This window comes from Oncorhynchus mykiss, chromosome 4 (assembly GCF_013265735.2).
Source record: "Oncorhynchus mykiss isolate Arlee chromosome 4, USDA_OmykA_1.1, whole genome shotgun sequence".
NCBI lineage: Eukaryota > Metazoa > Chordata > Actinopteri > Salmoniformes > Salmonidae > Oncorhynchus > Oncorhynchus mykiss.
In genome coordinates this window covers 44,642,863-44,667,429 of record NC_048568.1, presented here as the reverse complement: position 1 = coordinate 44,667,429, position 24,567 = coordinate 44,642,863, and the positions used below count along the sequence as shown (strand labels likewise).

The 24,567-nt window shown below is 44.8% G+C and overlaps 1 protein-coding gene across 2 annotated transcripts in view; it reads right to left on the bottom strand.

Moving 5' to 3' along the window:
* nbas (NBAS subunit of NRZ tethering complex) overlaps positions 1–24,567 on the bottom strand; it is a 299,089-nt gene that overhangs the window by 32,975 nt on the left and 241,547 nt on the right. For both annotated transcript variants that reach the window (XM_036976424.1, XM_036976425.1), the window contains 3 exons: positions 19,657–19,859; positions 7,285–7,374; positions 6,909–7,092 (listed from right to left, as the gene is read on the bottom strand). In XM_036976424.1, coding sequence (XP_036832319.1) covers positions 6,909–7,092; positions 7,285–7,374; positions 19,657–19,859 — 477 coding nt within the window. The remainder of the gene's footprint in view (positions 1–6,908; positions 7,093–7,284; positions 7,375–19,656; positions 19,860–24,567) is intronic.

Genomic DNA, 24,567 nt, shown 5'->3' with positions numbered 1-24,567 from the left:
GTGAAACAGCATCACTAATACCATCTATGATGGTCTGATACAGTGAAAGAGCATCACTAATACCATCTATGATGGTTTAACAGTGAAACAGCATCACTAATACCATCTATGATGGTTTAACAGTGAAACAGCATCACTAATACATTCTATGATGGTTTAACAGTGAAACAGCATCACTAATACATTCTATGATGGTTTAACAGTGAAACAGCAGCACTAATACCATCTATGATGGTCTGATACAGTGAAAGAGCATCACTAATACCATCTATGATGGTCTGATACAGTGAAAGAGCATCACTAATACCATCTATGATGGTTTAACAGTGAAACAGCATCACTAATACCATCTATGATGGTCTGATACAGAGAAACAGCATCACTAATACCATCTATGATGGTCTGATACAGAGAAACAGCATCACTAATACCATCTATGATGGTCTGATACAGAGAAACAGCATCACTAATACCATCTATGATGGTTTAACAGTGAAACAGCATCACTAATACCATCTATGATGGTTTAACAGTGAAACAGCATCACTAATACCATCTATGATGGTTTAACAGTGAAACAGCATCACTAATACCATCTATGATGGTCTGATACAGTGAAACAGCATCACTAATACCATCTATGATGGTCTGATACAGTGAAACAGCATCACTAATACCATCTATGATGGTTTAACAGTGAAACAGCATCACTAATACCATCTATGATGGTTTAACAGTGAAACAGCATCACTAATACATTCTATGATGGTTTAACAGTGAAACAGCAGCAGGGTAATGACTTTACGTTCTGCTCACTACTTTATAAAACACATTTGTTGAAGAGAAGTTACAAAATGCTCACTGATTATAATGAGGTTTATGGTATTTTAGGCCCTTCGCACCCTGAGAGAGATGAGGACAGACTCTCCTCTCCCTCAGACAGACAGGACACTGAGAGAGATGAGGACAGACTCTCCTCTCCCTCAGACAGACAGGACCCTGAGAGAGATGAGGACAGACTCTCCTCTCCCTCAGACAGACAGGACCCTGAGAGAGATGAGGACACTCTCCTCTCCCTCAGACAGACAGGACACTGAGAGAGATGAGGACAGACTCTCCTCTCCCTCAGACAGACAGGACCCTGAGAGAGATGAGGACAGACTCTCCTCTCCCTCAGACAGACAGGACACTGAGAGAGATGAGGACAGACTCTCCTCTCCCTCAGGCAGACAGGATCCTGAGAGAGATGAGGACAGACTCTCCTCTCCCTCAGACAGACAGGACCCTGAGAGAGATGAGGACAGACTCTCCTCTCCCTCAGACAGACAGGACCCTGAGAGAGATGAGGACAGACTCTCCTCTCCCTCGGACAGACAGGACCCTGAGAGAGATGAGGACAGACTCTCCTCTCCCTCAGACAGACAGGACCCTGAGAGAGATGAGGACAGACATTTAATTTCCCCCCTGTTTATGACTGATCATTCTCAATGAAGTCACAAAATCTCACTGCCCCTCCCTCCTCCACTGCCCCTCCCTCCCCCACTGCCCCTCCCTCCCCCACTGCCCCTCCCTCCCCCACTACGCCACTGCCCCTCCCTCCCCCACTGTCCCTCCCTCCCCCACTACCCCACTGTCCCTCCCTCCCCCACTGTCCCTCCCTCCCCCACTACCCCTCTCCCTCCCCCACTGTCCCTCCCTCCCCCACTACCCCACTGTCCCTCCCTCCCCCACTACCCCGTTGGCCCTCTCCCTCCCCCACTGTCCCTCCCTCCCCCACTACCCCACTGCCCCTCCCTCCCCCACTGTCCCTCCCTCCCCCACTACCCCACTGCCCATCTCCCTCCCCCACTGCCCATCTCCCTCCCCCACTGCCCATCTCCCTCCCCCACTGCCCCTCTCCCTCCCCCACTGTCTCTCCCTCCCCCACTGCCCCTCCCTCCCCCACTGCCCCTCTCCCTCCCCCACTACCCCACTGTCCCTCCCTCCCCCACTGCCCCTCTCCCTCCCCGACTGCCCCTCTCCCTCCCCGACTGCCCCTCTCCCTCCCCCACTGCCCCTCCCTCCCCCACTGCCCCTCTCCTTCCCCCACTGCCCCTCTCCCTCCCCCACTGCCCCTCCTTCCCCCACTGCCCCTCCCTCCCCCACTGCCGGATTCAAGATTTGAATTAGACTCATTAATACTCAACATCTGGGGTCTGTGTGTGTGTGCGGGAGAGTTGTGTGGTGCGTTCGTACATGCGTGCTTCTGTGTGTGTGTGGTTTATGGTATTTTAGTGTGTGTGTGTGTGTGTGGTTTATGGTATTTTAGTGTGTGTGTGTGTGTTTGTGTGGTTTATGGTATTTTAGTGTGTGTGTGTGTGTGTGTGTGTGTGTGTGTGGCATGCCCAGCCGGAGCGACAATGGCAGAGCTGTACTGATTAGTTCGGGGACTGGGGGGCAGAGGGGGAAAACTCCAAAACTCGTCTTTCCTCTCCCTCCCTCGTCATCTGTCTCTCCCTATAACCATCCTCATTTCCCGCTCACCCCCCCCCCCCCCCCCCCCCCCAAGAAGAGGGGCATCAGAAGGATGCCTTTCTCTCACTGCCTCTCAATTCCCAACTCCCCCTCTCCCCCAGCTCTGTCCCCATGCTCCTGCCTCCCCGGCAATAATTACAACAGGAAGCTCATAAGGGAATGGGACAACGCTCTACATTTCTGTAGGAAGATGGAACAAACACCCAGGAAAAAGAGACTCCCCATGTCAGACTGCAGGAGGAAAACACCCAGGGAAAAAGAGACTCCCCATGTCAGACTGCAGGAGGAAAACACCCAGGGAAAAAGAGACTCCCCATGTCAGTCAGACTGCAGGAGGAAAACACCCAGGGAAAAGAGACTCCCCATGTCAGACTGCAGGAGGAAAACACCCAGGGAAAAAGAGACTCCCCATGTCAGACTGCAGGAGGAAAACACCCAGGGAAAAAGAGACTCCCCATGTCAGTCAGACTGCAGGAGGAAAACACCCAGGGAAAAAGAGACTCCCCATGTCAGTCAGACAGCAGGAGGAAAACACCCAGGGAAAAAGAGACTCCCCATGTCAGTCAGACAGCAGGAGGAAAACACCCAGGGAAAAGAGACTCCCCATGTCAGTCAGACAGCAGGAGGAAAACACCCAGGGAAAAAGAGACTCCCCATGTCAGTCAGACAGCAGGAGGAAAACACCCAGGGAAAAAGAGACTCCCCATGTCAGACTGCAGGAGGAAAACACCCAGGAAAAAGAGACTCCCCATGTCAGTCAGACTGCAGGAGGAAAACACACAGGGAAAAAGAGACTCCCCATGTCAGTCAGACTGCAGGAGGAAAACACCCAGGGAAAAAGAGACTCCCCATGTCAGACTGCAGGAAGAAAACACCCAGGGAAAGAGAGACTCCCCATGTCAGTCAGACTGCAGGAGGAAAACACCCAGGGAAAAAGAGACTCCCCATGTCAGACTGCAGGAGGAAAACACCCAGGGAAAAGAGACTCCCCATGTCAGTCAGACAGCAGGAGGAAAACACCCAGGGAAAAAGAGACTCCCCATGTCAGTCAGACTGCAGGAGGAAAACACCCAGGGAAAAAGAGACTCCCCATGTCAGTCAGACATGTAGTGGGAAAGCAGTCTATTACAGTGCTTCACATGAGAGCGGTTCACACTCAGTACTGTTTTCACAAACATTCATGAAGACATTTTGTAGATCTAGGTCTGACTGTCTGTGCTCTTTACAGTGGGCCTAACGTCAGGAGGCTGTTGGTCGACAGAGATTGTTTGGTTGCTAGGCTGTTGGTCGACAGAGATTGTTTGGTTGCTAGGCTGTTGGTCGACAGAGATTGTTTGGTTGCTAGGCTGTTGGTCGACAGAGATTGTTTGGTTGCTAGGCTGTTGGTCGACAGAGATTGTTTGGTTGCTAGGCTGTTGGTCGACAGAGATTGTTTGGTTGCTAGGCTGTTGGTCGACAGAGATTGTTTGGTTGCTAGGCTGTTGGTCGACAGAGATTGTTTGGTTGCTAGGCTGTTGGTCGACAGAGATTGTTTGGTTGCTAGGCTGTTGGTCGACAGAGATTGTTTGGTTGCTAGGCTTTTGGTCGACAGAGATTGTTTGGTTGCTAGGCTGTTGGTCGACAGAGATTGTTTGGTTGCTAGGCTGTTGGTCGACAGAGATTGTTTGGTTGCTAGGCTGTTGGTCGACAGGTTGCTAGGCTACGCTCTGTCTCAGTGGACTCATCCACTAAGCAGGTCCATATCGCATGATTTGACCACACAGAATCATTAGCTTCCCCTAGCCTTTAAAAATAAAGCTGTGTATTGTTTTGGAAAGGCAGCAACACGAGATGATTGTTGATTTGGGACTGTCTGTGAAATGTAGAGAGGTCCAGGTTGCCCACAGGACTGTCTGTGAAATGTAGAGAGGTCCAGGTTGCCCACAGGACTGTCTGTGAAATGTAGAGAGGTCCAGGTTGCCCACAGGACTGTCTGTGAAATGTAGAGAGGTCCAGGTTGCCCACAGGACTGTCTGTGAAATGTAGAGAGGTCCAGGTTGCCCACAGGACTGTCTGTGAAACGTAGAGAGGTCCAGGTTGCCCACAGGACTGTCTGTGAAACGTAGAGAGGTGTCCAGCCAGGCCTGTGGGCAACCTGGACCTGTGGGCAACCTGGACCTGTGGGCAACCTGGACCTGTGGGCAACCTGGACCTGTCAATCAAAACCGTTTATATAGAAACACTTCAAAATACAATCGCAGAAAAATATAGTTTGGAAAGCAGAAGACGATGAAAATACGTGAATCTGTCTTTTAGTTGAGCGAACAACAGTTAGTCTATAGGCCGTCTTATTGGCTCTAGCAGAGAGCATCCAGTGCATATGGGTCCGGCAAGTGGATGGTGCTATAGGAGCGGCAGGGTAGCCTAGTGGTTAGAGTGGAGGGGCGGCAGGGTAGCCTAGTGGTTAGAGTGTAGAGGCGGCAGGGTAGCCTAGTGGTTAGAGTGTAGAGGCGGCAGGGTAGCCTAGTGGTTAGAGTGTAGGGGCGGCAGGGTAGCCTAGTGGTTAGAGTGTAGAGGTGGCAGGGTGGCCTAGTGGTTAGAGTGTAGAGGCGGCAGGGTGGCCTAGTGGTTAGAGTGTAGAGGCGGCAGGGTAGCCTAGTGGTTAGAGTGTAGGGACGGCAGGGTAGCCTAGTGGTTAGAGTGTAGAGGCGGCAGGGTAGCCTAGTGGTTAGAGTGTAGGGGCGGCAGGGTAGCCTAGTGGTTAGAGTGTAGGGGCGGCAGGGTAGCCCAGTGGTTAGAGTGTAGGGGCGGCAGGGTAGCCTAGTGGTTAGAGTGGAGGGGCGGCAGGGTAGCCTAGTGGTTAGAGTGTTGGACTAGTAACCGGAAGGTTGTAAGTTCAAATCCCCGAGCTGACAAGGTACAAATCTGTCCCCCGAACAGGCAGTTAACCCACTGTTCCTAGGCCGTCATTGAAAATAATAATTTGTTCTTAACTAAAATTATGGGCCCGGCAAAATGTCCAGCGCCACATTTCCATAACGGAAACCCGGAGCTAACTGGACCGGGAAAGGCCCCAGAACAGTTGATACAATATTGCTAGTTTGCTCGTGCAAGCTTCGAGTCGGTCCCAGTTGATACAACGTTGCTAGTTTGCTCGTGCAAGCTTTGAGTCGGTCCCTGTTTATACAATGTTGCTAGTTTGCTCGTGCAAGCTTTGAGTCGGTCCCAGTTGATACAATGTTGCTGGTTTGCTCGTGCAAGCTTTGAGTCGGTCCCAGTTGATACAATGTTGCTGGTTTGCTCGTGCAAGCTTTGAGTCGGTCCCAGTTGATACAATGTTGCTGGTTTGCTCGTGCAAGCTTCGAGTCGGTCCCAGTTGATACAATGTTGCTAGTTTGCTTGTGCAAGCTTTGAGTCGGTCCCAGTTGATACAATGTTGCTGGTTTGCTCGTGCAAGCTTTGAGTCGGTCCCAGTTGATACAATGTTGCTAGTTTGCTCGTGCAAGCTTCGAGTCGGTCCCAGTTGATACAATGTTGCTAGTTTGCTCGTGCAAGCTTTGAGTCGGTCCCAGTTGATAGTTGACACAATGTTTCAAGTTCGATGCAGACAGGTGGAGTAGAATGCGATTGAAAGAACATGAACTAACTGCCATGTTAAGCCAATGTGATATATAGGATCATTCTTTTAAATCAGGATATTTTCTACCTGCGATATTTTCATTTGTTGGCTTTATGTCGGCTATTTTTACCCCTAGTTGGCAATATCAGTTACATGCATTGGTATATAGGCCTCTCTCTGCATTATGCGCTAAGTTCTTCAGCTGCCAATGACTCACGATGGAGGCTATCATACAATCTGTCCATTTGGCAGAGGCAGGCACTCTTGCATTAGAAACATTTTTGATTTGTATCATTTTCATTTAGGTTGAAATTAGATTTAGATAAATAACATGACAAATGACTTAGAGATACAAGGTTATTATAATTGAAATGAAAAAGTGCATCAGAAAATCATAACTGGCGCAGATCGGTAGAAACGGTACGATAAATTCCACACGAGAAAGGTTGCCGACCCCTGGTGTTGTCGATGACCGTCAACTCCAGGAGCGTAACGGCAGAATCTGGGAAGCAGGAGGCGCACGGTCAGGAACAGGTTTATTGCTTATCTTGATCTCTAGCTCCCTCTTGAGTCATTTGTGTGTCTTAATTATATTATTAAACAGTGTGCTTAAAGCATCAGACAAGATCAGCGCACAATGTTTTATTTATTATAACGCATAAAGGTGTGTCTATATGTGGAAAAATACACGTTTAAAAACATTTCACCCGTCAATTGGTCAAAAGATCAGACGACTCTGGATACACCAAAATGTTGTTGTTGTTGTTGTCGGGGACAGCCCTAGAATGAGTGTTACCTGTAAATCCTTCAGTACAGCTTGGGTCCTGTAGAGTAGCAGCAGATGAACGTCACTGTCCCTAAGACTGAAGTTATTCTCCAGAATCTGCAGAACCTCGATACGTGGTCGCACCGCACGAGATCCATCGCTGCAGAACGGCCGTAACCACGCCAACAGGTCATCAGAACTGACCACAGAGTCACTGGGAGACAGAGAGACAGTCAGACAGACAGACAGAGATACAGACAGACAGGCAGACAGATAGAGATACAGACAGACAGACATACAGACAGGCAGACAGAGACACAGACAGACAGAGACACAGACAGACAGATACGTGTTATGTGTGTGTTATAGCAGCAGCTAAAGCAGTGTGTGGTTGAGTCTCTCTCACCCGCTCTGGACGTGGTTGTGCACTGCAGTGACCATGCCCTCCAACACCATGAGGGGTTCTGGGTAATCATTCACCACATCCTCGTCTCCGCTGGCAAAAACAACAAACATGATTCAGAACAGACAGACAGACAGGATTCAGCACAGACAGACAGACAGACAGGATTCAACACAGACAGGCAGACAAACAGGGTTCAACACAGGCAGACAAACATGATTCAGCACAGACAGACAGACAGGGTTCAACACAGGCAGACAAACATGATTCAGCACAGACAGACAGACAGGGTTCAACACAGGCAGACAAACATGATTCAGCACAGACAGACAGACAGGGTTCAACACAGGCAGACAAACATGATTCAGCACAGACAGACAAACATGATTCAGCACAGACAAACAGACAGACAGGATTCAACACAGACAGACAGACAGACAGGATTCTGCACAGACAGACTGACAGGTTTCAGCACAGACAGACAGACAGACAGGATTCTGCACAGACAGACTGACAGGTTTCAGCACAGACAGACAGACAGGATTCAACACAGACAGACAGACAGACAGGATTCTGCACAGACAGACTGACAGGTTTCAGCACAGACAGACAGACATGGTTCAACACAGACAGACAGACAGACAGGATTCTGCACAGACAGACTGACAGGTTTCAGCACAGACAAACAGACAGGTTTCAACACAGACAGACTGACAGGTTTCAACACAGAAAGACAGACAGGATTCAGCACAGACAGACAGACAGACAGGATTCAACACAGACAGACAGACAGACAGGATTCTGCACAGACAGACTGACAGGTTTCAGCACAGACAGACAGACATGGTTCAACACAGACAGACAGACAGACAGGATTCTGCACAGACAGACTGACAGGTTTCAGCACAGACAAACAGACAGGTTTCAACACAGACAGACTGACAGGTTTCAACACAGAAAGACAGACAGGATTCTGCACAGACAGACAGACAGGGTTCTGCACAGACAGACAGACAGACAGGATTCAACACAGACAGACAGACAGACAGACAGGATTCTGCACAGACAGACTGACAGGTTTCAGCACAGACAGACAGACATGGTTCAACACAGACAGACAGACAGACAGGGTTCAACACAGACAGACAGACAGGGTTCAACACAGACAGACAGGATTCAACACAGACAGACAGGGTTCAACACAGACAGACAGGATTCAACACAGACAGACAGACAGACAGGATTCAACACAGACAGACAGACAGGATTCAACACAGACAGACAGACAGGGTTCAACACAGACAGACAGACAGGATTCAACACAGACAGACAGACAGGATTCAACACAGACAGACAGACAGACAGGGTTCAACACAGACAGACAGACAGGGTTCAACACAGACAGACAGGGTTCAACACAGACAGACAGGGTTCAACACAGACAGACAGGGTTCAACACAGACAGACAGGGTTAAACACAGACAGACAGGGTTCAACACAGAAAAACAGACAGGATTCAACACAGACAGACAGGGTTCAACACAGACAGACAGGGTTCAACACAGACAGACAGGGTTCAACACAGACAGACAGACAGGATTCAACACAGACAGACAGACAGACAGGATTCTGCACAGACAGACTGACAGGTTTCAGCACAGACAGACAGACATGGTTCAACACAGACAGACAGACAGACAGGGTTCAACACAGACAGACAGGGTTCAACACAGACAGACAGGGTTCAACACAGACAGACAGGATTCAACACAGACAGACAGACAGACAGGATTCAACACAGACAGACAGACAGGGTTCAACACAGACAGACAGGATTCAACACAGACAGACAGACAGGATTCAACACAGACAGACAGACAGGATTCAACACAGACAGACAAGGTTCTGCACAGACAGACAGGGTTCTGCACAGACAGACAGACATGGTTCAACACAGACAGACAGACAGGGTTCAACACAGACAGACAGACAGGGTTCAACACAGACAGACAAGGTTCTGCACAGACAGACATGGTTCAACACAGACAGACAGACAGGATTCAACACAGACAGACAAGGTTCTGCACAGACAGACAGGGTTCTGCACAGACAGACAGACATGGTTCAACACAGACAGACAGACAGGGTTCAACACAGACAGACAGACAGGATTCATCACAGACAGACAGACAGGATTCATCACAGACAGACAGGGTTCAACACAGACAGAGACAGGATTCAACACAGACAGACAGACAGGGTTCAACACAGACAGACAGACAGGATTCAACACAGACAGGGTTCAACACAGACAGACAGACAGGATTCAACACAGACAGACAGACAGGATTCAACACAGACAGACAGACAGGGTTCAACACAGACAGACAGACACGGTTCAACACAGACAGACAGACAGGATTCAAAACAGACAGACAGACAGACAGGGTTCAACACAGAGACAGACAGGATTCAACACAGACAGCTGTTAGTTCTGCTATCTGGCATTCCCAGAGACAGGGTTCAACACAGACAGACAGACAGGATTCAACACAGACAGACAGACAGGGTTCAACACAGACAGACAGGATTCAACACAGACAGACAGGGTTCAACACAGACAGACAGACAGACATGATTCAACACAGACAGACAGGATTCAACACAGACAGACAGGATTCAACACAGACAGACAGGGTTCAACACAGACAGACAGACAGGATTCAATACAGACAGACAGACATGATTCAACACAGACAGCTGTTAGTTCTGCTATCTGGCGTTCCCAGAGACAGGATTCAACACAGACAGACAGACAGGGTTCAACACAGACAGACAGACAGGATTCAACACAGACAGACAGACATGATTCAACACAGACAGCTGTTAGTTCTGCTATCTGGCATTCCCAGAGACAGGATTCAACACAGACAGACAGACAGGGTTCAACACAGACAGACAGACAGGATTCAACACAGACAGACAGACAGGATTCAACACAGACAGCTGTTAGTTCTGCTATCTGGCGTTCCGAGAGACAGGATTCAACACAGACAGCTGTTAGTTCTGCTATCTGGCGTTCCCAGAGACATGATTCAACGCAGACAGCTGTTAGTTCTGCTATCTGGCGTTCCCAGAGACAGGATTCAACACAGACAGCTGTTAGTTCTGCTATCTGGCGTTCCCAGAGACAGGGTTCAACACAGACAGCTGTTAGTTCTGCTATCTGGCGTTCCCAGAGACAGGATTCAACACAGACAGCTGTTAGCTCTGCTATCTGGCGTTCCCAGAGACAGGGTTCAACACAGACAGCTGTTAGTTCTGCTATCTGGCGTTCCCAGAGACAGGATTCAACACAGACAGCTGTTAGTTCTGCTATCTGGCGTTCCCAGAGAGCTCTCTTCCAGTATCATGTTATTTTCAGGGCCTGCAGTCCCAGCTTTGCTGCAGAGGAATCGTGTCACCAGAGGCGACACATTTTTTTTTTTACAAAGACATAAGAATAAAAAAATATTTCCCCTGACTCAACTCCACTAAGCTGCAAGGCACACACACACACACACACACTCGCACGCGCACGCGCACACGCACACGCGCACACACACACACACACACACACACACACACACACACACACGTTTGCTACGTACAAAAAATTCAAAGATAACGCATCATTTCTACACAGCACAATCACCATTCAAATGATTTCTCTCACACACACACACACCTTGTATGACAGATACAAAGGATATCCATTAGTCAGAGACCCAGGTTTTCATTCTGTTACAGAAAAACAATACAGGCCTGCGTCACACAATGCCAATATAGACTAGACTATATACACCAGGCTATCCTAAACACTCGACTATATACACTCAACTATCCTAAACACTCGACTATATACACCAGGCTATCCTAAACACTCGACTATATACACCAGACTATCCTAAACACTCGACTATATACACCAGGCTATCCTAAACACTCGACTATATACACCAGACTATCCTAAACACTCGACTATATACAACAGGCTATCCTAAACACTAGACTATATACACCAGACTATCCTAAACACTCGACTATATACACCAGGCTATCCTAAACACTAGACTATATACACCAGACTATCCTAAACACTCGACTATATACACCAGGCTATCCTAAACACTAGACTATATACACCAGACTATCCTAAACACTCGACTATATACACCAGGCTATCCTAAACACTAGACGATATACACCAGACTATCCTAAACACTAGACTATATACACCAGACTATATACACTAGACTATAAACACTAGACTATATACACCAGACTATATACACCAGACTATATACACCAGACTATATACACCAGACTATATACACCAGACTATATACACCAGACTATATACACTCGACTATACACACTAGACTATATACACCAGACTATAAACACTAGACTATATACACCAGACTATAAACACTAGACTATATACACCAGACTATATACACTCGACTATACACACTAGACTATATACACCAGACTATACACACTAGACTATATACACCAGACTATAAACACTAGACTATATACACCAGACTATCCTAAACACTAGACTATATACACCAGACTATAAACACTAGACTATATACACCAGACTATATACACCAGACTATATACACCAGACTATATACACTCGACTATACACACTAGACTATATACACCAGACTATAAACACTAGACTATATACACCAGACTATATACACCAGACTATATACACCAGACTATATACACCAGACTATACACACTAGACTATATACACCAGACTATATACACCAGACTATAAACACGACTATATACACCAGACTATATACACCAGACTATATTCACCAGACTATATACACCAGACTATATACACTCGACTATACACACTAGACTATATACACCAGACTATATACACCAGACTATAAACACGACTATATACACCAGACTATATACACCAGACTATATTCACCAGACTATATACACCAGACTATAAACACTAGACTATATACCCCAGACTATATACACCAGACTATATACACCAGACTATATTCACCAGACTATCCTAAACACTAGACGATATACACCAGACTATATACACTAGACTATATACACCAGACTATATACACTAGACTATATACACTAGACTATATACACCAGACTATAAACACTAGACTATATACACCAGACTATATACACCAGACTATATACACCAGACTATATACACCAGACTATATACACCAGACTATACACACTAGACTATACACACTAGACTATCCTAAACACTAGACGATATACACCAGACTATATACACTAGACTATATACACCAGACTATATACACTAGACTATATACACTAGACTATATACACTAGACTATAAACACGACTATATACACCAGACTATATACACTAGACTATATACACTAGACTATATACACTAGACGATATACACTAGACTATATACACTAGACGATATACACTAGACGATATACACTAGACGATATACACTAGACGATATACACCAGACTATATACACTAGACTATATACACTAGACTATATACACTAGACGATATACACTAGACGATATACACCAGACTATATACACCAGACTATATACACCAGACTATATACACTAGACGATATACACCAGACTATATACACTCGACTATATACACCAAACTATATACACCAGACTATCCTAAACACTAGACGATATACACCAGACTATATACACCAGACTATATTCACTAGACTATATACACTAGACTATATACACTAGACAATATACACTAGACGATATACACTAGACGATATACACCAGACTATATACACTAGACTATATACACTAGACTTTATACACTAGACGATATACACCAGACTATATACACCAGACTATATACACTAAACTATATACACTAGACGATATACACCAGACTATCCTAAACACTAGACTATATACACCAGACTATATACACCAGACTATATACACCAGACTATATACACTCGACTATATACACCAGACTATATTCACCAGACTATCCTAAACACTAGACGATATACACCAGACTATATACACTAGACTATATACACCAGACTATATACACTAGACTATATACACTAGACTATATACACCAGACTATATACACTAGACTATAAACACTAGACTATAAACACTAGACTATATACACCAGACTATATACACCAGACTATATACACTAGACTATATACACCAGACTATATACACCAGACTATATACACTAGACTATATACACCAGACTATACACACCAGACTATACACACTAGACTATCCTAAACACTAGACGATATACACCAGACTATATACACTAGACTATATACACCAGACTATATACACTAGACTATATACACCAGACTATATACACTAGACTATATACACTAGACTATAAACACTAGACTATATACACTAGACTATATACACTAGACTATATACACTAGACTATAAACACGACTATATACACCAGACTATATACACCAGACTATATACACTAGACTATATACACTAGACTATATACACTAGACGATATACACCAGACTATATACACCAGACTATATACACTAGACGATATACACCAGACTATATACACTCGACTATATACACCAAACTATATACACCAGACTATCCTAAACACTAGACGATATACACCAGACTATATACACCAGACTATATTCACTAGACTATATACACTAGACTATATACACTAGACGATATACACTAGACGATATACATTAGACGATATACACTAGACGATATACACTAGACGATATACACCAGACTATATACACTAGACTATATACACTAGACTATATACACTAGACGATATACACCAGACGATATACACCAGACTATATACACTAGACTATATACACTAGACTATATACACTAGACGATATACACCAGACTATCCTATACACCAGACTATCCTAAACACTAGACTATATACACCAGACTATATACACCAGACTATATACACAAGACTATATACACCAGACTATATACACTAGACTATATACACTAGACTATATACACCAGACTATATACACTAGACTATATACACTAGACTATAAACACTAGACTATATACACTAGACTATATACACCAGACTATCCTATACACCAGACTATCCTAAACACTAGACTATATACACCAGACTATATACACCAGACTATCCTAAACACTAGACTATACACACCAGACTAAATACACCAGACTATATACACTAGACTATAAACACTAGACTATATACACTAGACTATATACACTAGACTATAAACACGACTATATACACCAGACTATATACACTAGACTATATACACTAGACTATATACACTAGACGATATACACTAGACTATATACACTAGACGATATACACTAGACGATATACACTAGACGATATACACCAGACTATATACACTAGACTATATACACTAGACTATATACACTAGACGATATACACTAGACGATATACACCAGACTATATACACTAGACTATATACACTAGACTATATACACCAGACTATAAACACTAGACTATATACACCAGACTATATACACCAGACTATATACACCAGACTATATACACCAGACTATATACACCAGACTATACACACTAGACTATACACACTAGACTATCCTAAACACTAGACGATATACACCAGACTATATACACTAGACTATATACACCAGACTATATACACTAGACTATATACACTAGACTATAAACACGACTATATACACCAGACTATATACACTAGACTATATACACTAGACTATATACACTAGACGATATACACTAGACTATATACACTAGACGATATACACTAGACGATATACACTAGACGATATACACCAGACTATATACACTAGACTATATACACTAGACTATATACACTAGACGATATACACTAGACGATATACACCAGACTATATACACCAGACTATATACACCAGACTATATACACTAGACGATATACACCAGACTATATACACTCGACTATATACACCAAACTATATACACCAGACTATCCTAAACACTAGACGATATACACCAGACTATATACACCAGACTATATTCACTAGACTATATACACTAGACTATATACACTAGACGATATACACTAGACGATATACACTAGACGATATACACCAGACTATATACACTAGACTATATACACTAGACTTTATACACTAGACGATATACACCAGACTATATACACCAGACTATAGACACTAAACTATATACACTAGACGATATACACCAGACTATCCTAAACACTAGACTATATACACCAGACTATATACACCAGACTATATACACCAGACTATATACACTCGACTATATACACCAGACTATATTCACCAGACTATCCTAAACACTAGACGATATACACCAGACTATATACACTAGACTATATACACCAGACTATATACACTAGACTATATACACTAGACTATATACACCAGACTATATACACTAGACTATAAACACTAGACTATATACACCAGACTATATACACCAGACTATATACACTAGACTATAAACACCAGACTATATACACCAGACTATATACACTAGACTATATACACCAGACTATACACACCAGACTATACACACTAGACTATCCTAAACACTAGACGATATACACCAGACTATATACACTAGACTATATACACCAGACTATATACACTAGACTATATACACCAGACTATATACACTAGACTATATACACTAGACTATAAACACTAGACTATATACACTAGACTATATACACTAGACTATAAACACGACTATATACACCAGACTATATACACCAGACTATATACACTAGACTATATACACTAGACTATATACACTAGACGATATACACCAGACTATATACACCAGACTATATACACCAGACTATATACACTAGACGATATACACCAGACTATATACACTCGACTATATACACCAAACTATATACACCAGACTATCCTAAACACTAGACGATATACACCAGACTATATACACCAGACTATATTCACTAGACTATATACACTAGACTATATACACTAGACGATATACACTAGACGATATACATTAGACGATATACACTAGACGATATACACTAGACGATATACACCAGACTATATACACTAGACTATATACACTAGACTATATACACTAGACGATATACACCAGACGATATACACCAGACTATATACACTAGACTATATACACTAGACTATATACACTAGACGATATACACCAGACTATCCTATACACCAGACTATCCTAAACACTAGACTATATACACCAGACTATATACACCAGACTATATACACAAGACTATATACACCAGACTATATACACTAGACTATATACACTAGACTATATACACCAGACTATATACACTAGACTATATACACTAGACTATAAACACTAGACTATATACACTAGACTATATACACCAGACTATCCTATACACCAGACTATCCTAAACACTAGACTATATACACCAGACTATATACACCAGACTATCCTAAACACTAGACTATACACACCAGACTATATACACTAGACTATAAACACTAGACTATATACACTAGACTATATACACTAGACTATAAACACGACTATATACACCAGACTATATACACTAGACTATATACACTAGACTATATACACTAGACGATATACACTAGACTATATACACTAGACGATATACACTAGACGATATACACTAGACGATATACACCAGACTATATACACTAGACTATATACACTAGACTATATACACTAGACGATATACACTAGACGATATACACCAGACTATATACACCAGACTATATACACCAGACTATATACACTAGACGATATACACCAGACTATATACACTCGACTATATACACCAAACTATATACACCAGACTATCCTAAACACTAGACGATATACACCAGACTATATACACCAGACTATATTCACTAGACTATATACACTAGACTATATACACTAGACGATATACACTAGACGATATACACTAGACGATATACACCAGACTATATACACTAGACTATATACACTAGACTTTATACACTAGACGATATACACCAGACGATATACACCAGACTATATACACTAAACTATATACACTAGACGATATACACCAGACTATCCTAAACACTAGACTATATACACCAGACTATATACACCAGACTATATACACCAGACTATATACACTCGACTATATACACCAGACTATATTCACCAGACTATCCTAAACACTAGACGATATACACCAGACTATATACACTAGACTATATACACCAGACTATATACACTAGACTATATACACTAGACTATATACACCAGACTATATACACTAGACTATAAACACTAGACTATATACACCAGACTATATACACCAGACTATATACACTAGACTATATACACTAGACTATATACACCAGACTATATACACCAGACTATATACACTAGACTATATACACCAGACTATACACACCAGACTATACACACTAGACTATCCTAAACACTAGACGATATACACCAGACTATATACACTAGACTATATACACTAGACTATAAACACTAGACTATATACACTAGACTATATACACTAGACTATAAACACGACTATATACACCAGACTATATACACTAGACTATATACACTAGACTATATACACTAGACGATATACACCAGACTATATACACCAGACTATATACACCAGACTATATACACTAGACGATATACACCAGACTATATACACTCGACTATATACACCAAACTATATACACCAGACTATCCTAAACACTAGACGATATACACCAGACTATATACACCAGACTATATTCACTAGACTATATACACTAGACTATATACACTAGACGATATACACTAGACGATATACACTAGACGATATACACTAGACGATATACACTAGACGATATACACTAGACGATATACACCAGACTATATACACTAGACTATATACACTAGACTATATACACCAGACGATATACACCAGACGATATACACCAGACTATATACACTAGACTATATACACTAGACTATATACACTAGACGATATACACCAGACTATCCTATACACCAGACTATCCTAAACACTAGACTATATACACCAGACTATATACACAAGACTATATACACCAGACTATATACACCAGACTATATACACTAGACTATATACACTAGACTATATACACCAGACTATATACACTAGACTATATACACTAGACTATAAACACTAGACTATATACACTAGACTATATACACCAGACTATCCTATACACCAGACTATCCTAAACACCAGACTATATACACCAGACTATCCTAAACACTAGACTATACACACCAGACTAAATACACCAGACTATATACACTCAACTATCCTAAACACTAGACTATATACACCAGACTATCCTAAACACTAGACTATATACACCAGACTATCCTAAACACCAGACTATATACACTAGACGATATACACTAGACGATATACACTAGACGATATACACCAGACTATATACACCAGACTATATACACCAGACTATATACACCAGACTATATACACTAGACAATATACACTAGACTATATACACTAGACTATATACACTAGACTATATACACTAGACTATATACACTAGACTATATACACCAGACTATCCTAAACACTAGACAATATACACCAGACTATATACACCAGACTATATACACAAGACTATATACACTAGACAATATACACCAGACTATCCTATACACCAGACTATCCTAATCACTAGACTATATACACCAGACTATATACACCAGACTATATACACCAGACTATATACACCAGACTATATACACCAGACTATATACACCAGACTATATACACTCAACTATCCTAAACACTAGACTATATACACCAGACTATCCTAAACACTAGACTATATACACCAGACTATCCTAAACACCAGACTATATACACCAGGCTATCCTATACACTAGACCATATACAGAGAGGAAGAAAGAGGGAGAGAGAAAGAAAGAGGGAGAGAGAAAGAAAGAGAGAGAGAAGTAGAGAGAGAGAAGTAGAGAGAGAGAGAAGTAGAGAGAGAGAGAAGTAGAGAGAGAGAGAAGTAGAGAGAGAGAGAAGTAGAGAGAGAGAGAAGTAGAGAGAGAGAGAAGTAGAGAGAGAGAGAGAGAGAGAAGTAGAGAGTGAGAGAGAGAGAGAGAGAGAGAGAAGTAGAGAGAGAGAAGTAGAGAGAGAGAGACAGATGAGGTAAAAGGAGGAGTTTATACCTGAGGGCAGAGACTACATTCTCCACAGCCACCTGCAGAACGGTTTTGATTGACAGGTCCAGGTTGCCCACAGCGATGCCCAGCAGCTCTCCGATTTGCTCCAGTGGCTGTCCGTCTGTCGCCATGGTGACAGCCAGGGCCTGGACTTTGGACCGTTCAGAACGGGAGAGATCATAGGTACGACTGTAGTTCTGCAACCGTTCCTGAGAGAGAGAGAGAGATCATAGGTACGACTGTAGCTCTGCAACCGTTCCTGAGAGAGAGAGAGAGAGAGAGAGAGAGTAGGGGAGAGTAGGGGAGAGAGAGAGTAGGGGAGAGAGAGAGTAGGGGAGAGAGAGAGAGAGTAGGGGAGAGAGAGAGAGAGTAGGGGAGAGAGAGTAGGGGAGAGAGAGAGTAGGGGAGAGAGAGAGAGTAGGGGAGAGAGAGAGAGTAGGGGAGAGAGAGAGAGTAGGGGAGAGAGAGAGAGAGTAGGGGAGAGAGAGTAGGGGAGAGAGAGAGTAGGGGAGAGAGAGTAGGGGAGAGAGAGTAGGGGAGAGAGAGAGAGAGTAGGTTGAGAGAGAGAGAGTAGGGGAGAGAGAGTAGGGGAGAGAGAGTAGGGGAGAGAGAGAGAGTAGGGGAGAGAGAGAGAGTAGGGGAGAGAGAGAGAGTAGGGGAGAGAGAGAGAGTAGGGGAGAGAGAGAGAGAGTAGGGGAGAGAGAGCGAGAGTAGGGGAGAGAGAGAGAGAGTAGGGGAGAGAGAAAGAGTAGGGGAGAGAGAGTAGGGGGGAGAGAGAGTAGGGGAGAGAGAGAGAGAGTAGGGGAGAGAGAGAGAGAGTAGGGGAGAGAGAGAGAGTAGGGGAGAGAGAGAGAGTAGGGGAGAGAGAGTAGGGGAGAGAGAGAGTAGGGGAGAGAGAGAGAGTAGGGGAGAGAGAGAGAGAGTAGGGGAGAGAGAGAGAGCGATCATAGGTACGACTGTAGCTCTGCAACCGTTCCTGAGAGAGAGAGAGAGAGAGAGAGTAGGGGAGAGAGAGAGTAGGGGAGAGAGAGAGAGAGAGTAGGGGGGAGAGAGAGTAGGGGAGAGAGAGAGTAGGGGAGAGAGAGAGTAGGGGAGAGAGAGAGTAGGGGAGAGAGAGAGTAGGGGAGAGAGAGAGAGAGTAGGGGAGAGAGAGAGTAGGGGAGAGAGCGAGAGTAGGGGAGAGAGAGTAGGGGGGAGAGAGAGAGAGTAGGGGAGAGAGAGAGAGTAGGGGAGAGAGAGTAGGGGGGAGAGAGTAGGGGAGAGAGAGAGAGTAGGGGAGAGAGAGTAGGGGAGAGAGAGAGAGAGAGCGTAGCGGAGAGAGAGAGTAGGGGAGAGAGAGAGTAGGGGAGAGAGAGTAGGGGAGAGAGAGAGAGTAGGGGAGAGAGAGAGAGTAGGGGAGAGAGAGCGAGAGAGAGTAGGGGAGAGAGAGAGAGAGTAGGGGAGAGAGAGAGAGAGTAGGGGAGAGAGAGAGAGAGTAGGGGAGAGAGAGTAGGGGAGAGAGAGAGAGAGTAGGGGAGAGAGCGTAGGGGAGAGAGAGAGAGTAGGGAAGAGAGAGAGAGAGAGAGAGTAGGGAAGAGAGAGAGAGAGAGAGAGAGAGTAGGGAAGAGAGAGAGAGAGAGAGAGAGAGAGAGAGACAGTATGGAAGAGAGAGAGAGAGAGAGAGAGAGAGAGAGAGAGAGTATGGAAGAGAGAGAGAGAGAGAGAGAGAGAGAGAGAGAGAGTATGGAAGAGAGAGAGAGAGAGAGAGAGAGAGAGAGAGAGAGAGAGAGTATGGAAGAGAGAGAGAGAGAGAGAGAGAGAGAGAGAGAGAGAGAGAGAGAGACAGTATGGAAGAGAGAGAGAGAGAGAGAGAGAGAGAGAGAGAGACAGTATGGAAGAGAGAGAGAGAGAGAGAGAGAGAGAGAGAGTAGGGGAGAGAGAGTAGGGGAGAGAGAGAGAGAGAGAGAGAGACAGTATGGAAGAGAGAGAGAGAGAGAGAGAGTAGGGGAGAGAGAGTAGGGGAGAGAGAGTAGGGGAGAGAGAGAGAGTAGGGGAGAGAGAGAGAGTAGGGGAGAGAGAGAGAGTAGGGGAGAGAGAGAGTAGGGGAGAGAGAGAGAGAGTAGGGGAGAGAGAGCGAGAGTAGGGGAGAGAGAGAGAGAGTAGGGGAGAGAGAAAGAGTAGGGGAGAGAGAGTAGGGGGGAGAGAGAGTAGGGGAGAGAGAGAGAGAGTAGGGGAGAGAGAGAGAGAGTAGGGGAGAGAGAGAGAGTAGGGGAGAGAGAGAGAGTAGGGGAGAGAGAGTAGGGGAGAGAGAGAGTAGGGGAGAGAGAGAGAGTAGGGGAGAGAGAGAGAGAGTAGGGGAGAGAGAGAGAGCGATCATAGGTACGACTGTAGCTCTGCAACCGTTCCTGAGAGAGAGAGAGAGAGAGAGAGTAGGGGAGAGAGAGAGTAGGGGAGAGAGAGAGAGAGAGTAGGGGGGAGAGAGAGTAGGGGAGAGAGAGAGTAGGGGAGAGAGAGAGTAGGGGAGAGAGAGAGTAGGGGAGAGAGAGAGTAGGGGAGAGAGAGAGAGAGTAGGGGAGAGAGAGAGTAGGGGAGAGAGCGAGAGTAGGGGAGAGAGAGTAGGGGGGAGAGAGAGAGAGTAGGGGAGAGAGAGAGAGTAGGGGAGAGAGAGTAGGGGGGAGAGAGTAGGGGAGAGAGAGAGAGTAGGGGAGAGAGAGTAGGGGAGAGAGAGAGAGAGAGCGTAGCGGAGAGAGAGAGTAGGGGAGAGAGAGAGTAGGGGAGAGAGAGTAGGGGAGAGAGAGAGAGTAGGGGAGAGAGAGAGAGTAGGGGAGAGAGAGCGAGAGAGAGTAGGGGAGAGAGAGAGAGAGTAGGGGAGAGAGAGAGAGAGTAGGGGAGAGAGAGAGAGAGTAGGGGAGAGAGAGTAGGGGAGAGAGAGAGAGAGTAGGGGAGAGAGCGTAGGGGAGAGAGAGAGAGTAGGGAAGAGAGAGAGAGAGAGAGAGTAGGGAAGAGAGAGAGAGAGAGAGAGAGAGTAGGGAAGAGAGAGAGAGAGAGAGAGAGAGAGAGAGACAGTATGGAAGAGAGAGAGAGAGAGAGAGAGAGAGAGAGAGAGAGAGAGTATGGAAGAGAGAGAGAGAGAGAGAGAGAGAGAGAGAGAGAGAGTATGGAAGAGAGAGAGAGAGAGAGAGAGAGAGAGAGAGAGAGAGAGTATGGAAGAGAGAGAGAGAGAGAGAGAGAGAGAGAGAGAGAGAGAGAGAGAGAGACAGTATGGAAGAGAGAGAGAGAGAGAGAGAGAGAGAGAGAGAGAGAGACAGTATGGAAGAGAGAGAGAGAGAGAGAGAGAGAGAGAGTAGGGGAGAGAGAGTAGGGGAGAGAGAGAGAGAGAGAGAGAGACAGTATGGAAGAGAGAGAGAGAGAGAGAGAGAGAGAGAGAGAGACAGTATGGAAGAGAGAGAGAGAGAGAGAGAGAGAGAGAGAGAGTATGGAAGAGAGAGAGAGAGAGAGAGAGAGAGACAGTATGGAAGAGAGAGAGAGAGAGAGAGAGAGAGAGAGAGTATGGAAGAGAGAGAGAGAGAGAGAGAGTAGGGGAGAGAGAGAGAGAGAGAGAGAGAGTATGGAAGAGAGAGAGAGAGAGAGAGAGAGAGAGAGAGAGAGAGAGTATGGAAGAGAGAGAGAGAGAGAGAGAGAGAGAGAGTAGGGGAGAGAGAGAGTAGGGGAGAGAGAGAGTAGGGGAGAGAGAGAGAGAGTAGGGGAGAGAGAGAGTAGGGGAGAGAGCGAGAGTAGGGGAGAGAGAGTAGGGGGGAGAGAGAGAGAGTAGGGGAGAGAGAGAGAGTAGGGGAGAGAGAGTAGGGGGGAGAGAGTAGGGGAGAGAGAGAGAGTAGGGGAGAGAGAGTAGGGGAGAGAGAGAGAGAGAGCGTAGCGGAGAGAGAGAGTAGGGGAGAGAGAGAGTAGGGGAGAGAGAGTAGGGGAGAGAGAGAGAGTAGGGGAGAGAGAGAGAGTAGGGGAGAGAGAGCGAGAGAGAGTAGGGGAGAGAGAGAGAGAGTAGGGGAGAGAGAGAGAGAGTAGGGGAGAGAGAGAGAGAGTAGGGGAGAGAGAGTAGGGGAGAGAGAGAGAGAGTAGGGGAGAGAGCGTAGGGGAGAGAGAGAGAGTAGGGAAGAGAGAGAGAGAGAGAGAGTAGGGAAGAGAGAGAGAGAGAGAGAGAGTAGGGAAGAGAGAGAGAGAGAGAGAGAGAGAGAGAGACAGTATGGAAGAGAGAGAGAGAGAGAGAGAGAGAGAGAGAGAGAGAGAGTATGGAAGAGAGAGAGAGAGAGAGAGAGAGAGAGAGAGAGAGAGTATGGAAGAGAGAGAGAGAGAGAGAGAGAGAGAGAGAGAGAGAGAGTATGGAAGAGAGAGAGAGAGAGAGAGAGAGAGAGAGAGAGAGAGAGAGAGAGACAGTATGGAAGAGAGAGAGAGAGAGAGAGAGAGAGAGAGAGAGAGACAGTATGGAAGAGAGAGAGAGAGAGAGAGAGAGAGAGAGTAGGGGAGAGAGAGTAGGGGAGAGAGAGAGAGAGAGAGAGAGACAGTATGGAAGAGAGAGAGAGAGAGAGAGAGAGAGAGAGAGACAGTATGGAAGAGAGAGAGAGAGAGAGAGAGAGAGAGAGAGAGTATGGAAGAGAGAGAGAGAGAGAGAGAGAGAGACAGTATGGAAGAGAGAGAGAGAGAGAGAGAGAGAGAGAGAGTATGGAAGAGAGAGAGAGAGAGAGAGAGTAGGGGAGAGAGAGAGAGAGAGAGAGAGAGTATGGAAGAGAGAGAGAGAGAGAGACTAAGCTAGACAGTCCCTTTAATTCACACACGGGCACACACGCGCACACACACACACACACAAACACACAGGGTTGCAGATTGCACATAAAATAAGTACAGTGCAATCTTATTCCATTCTTATTCATTTGTTTACAAATATTC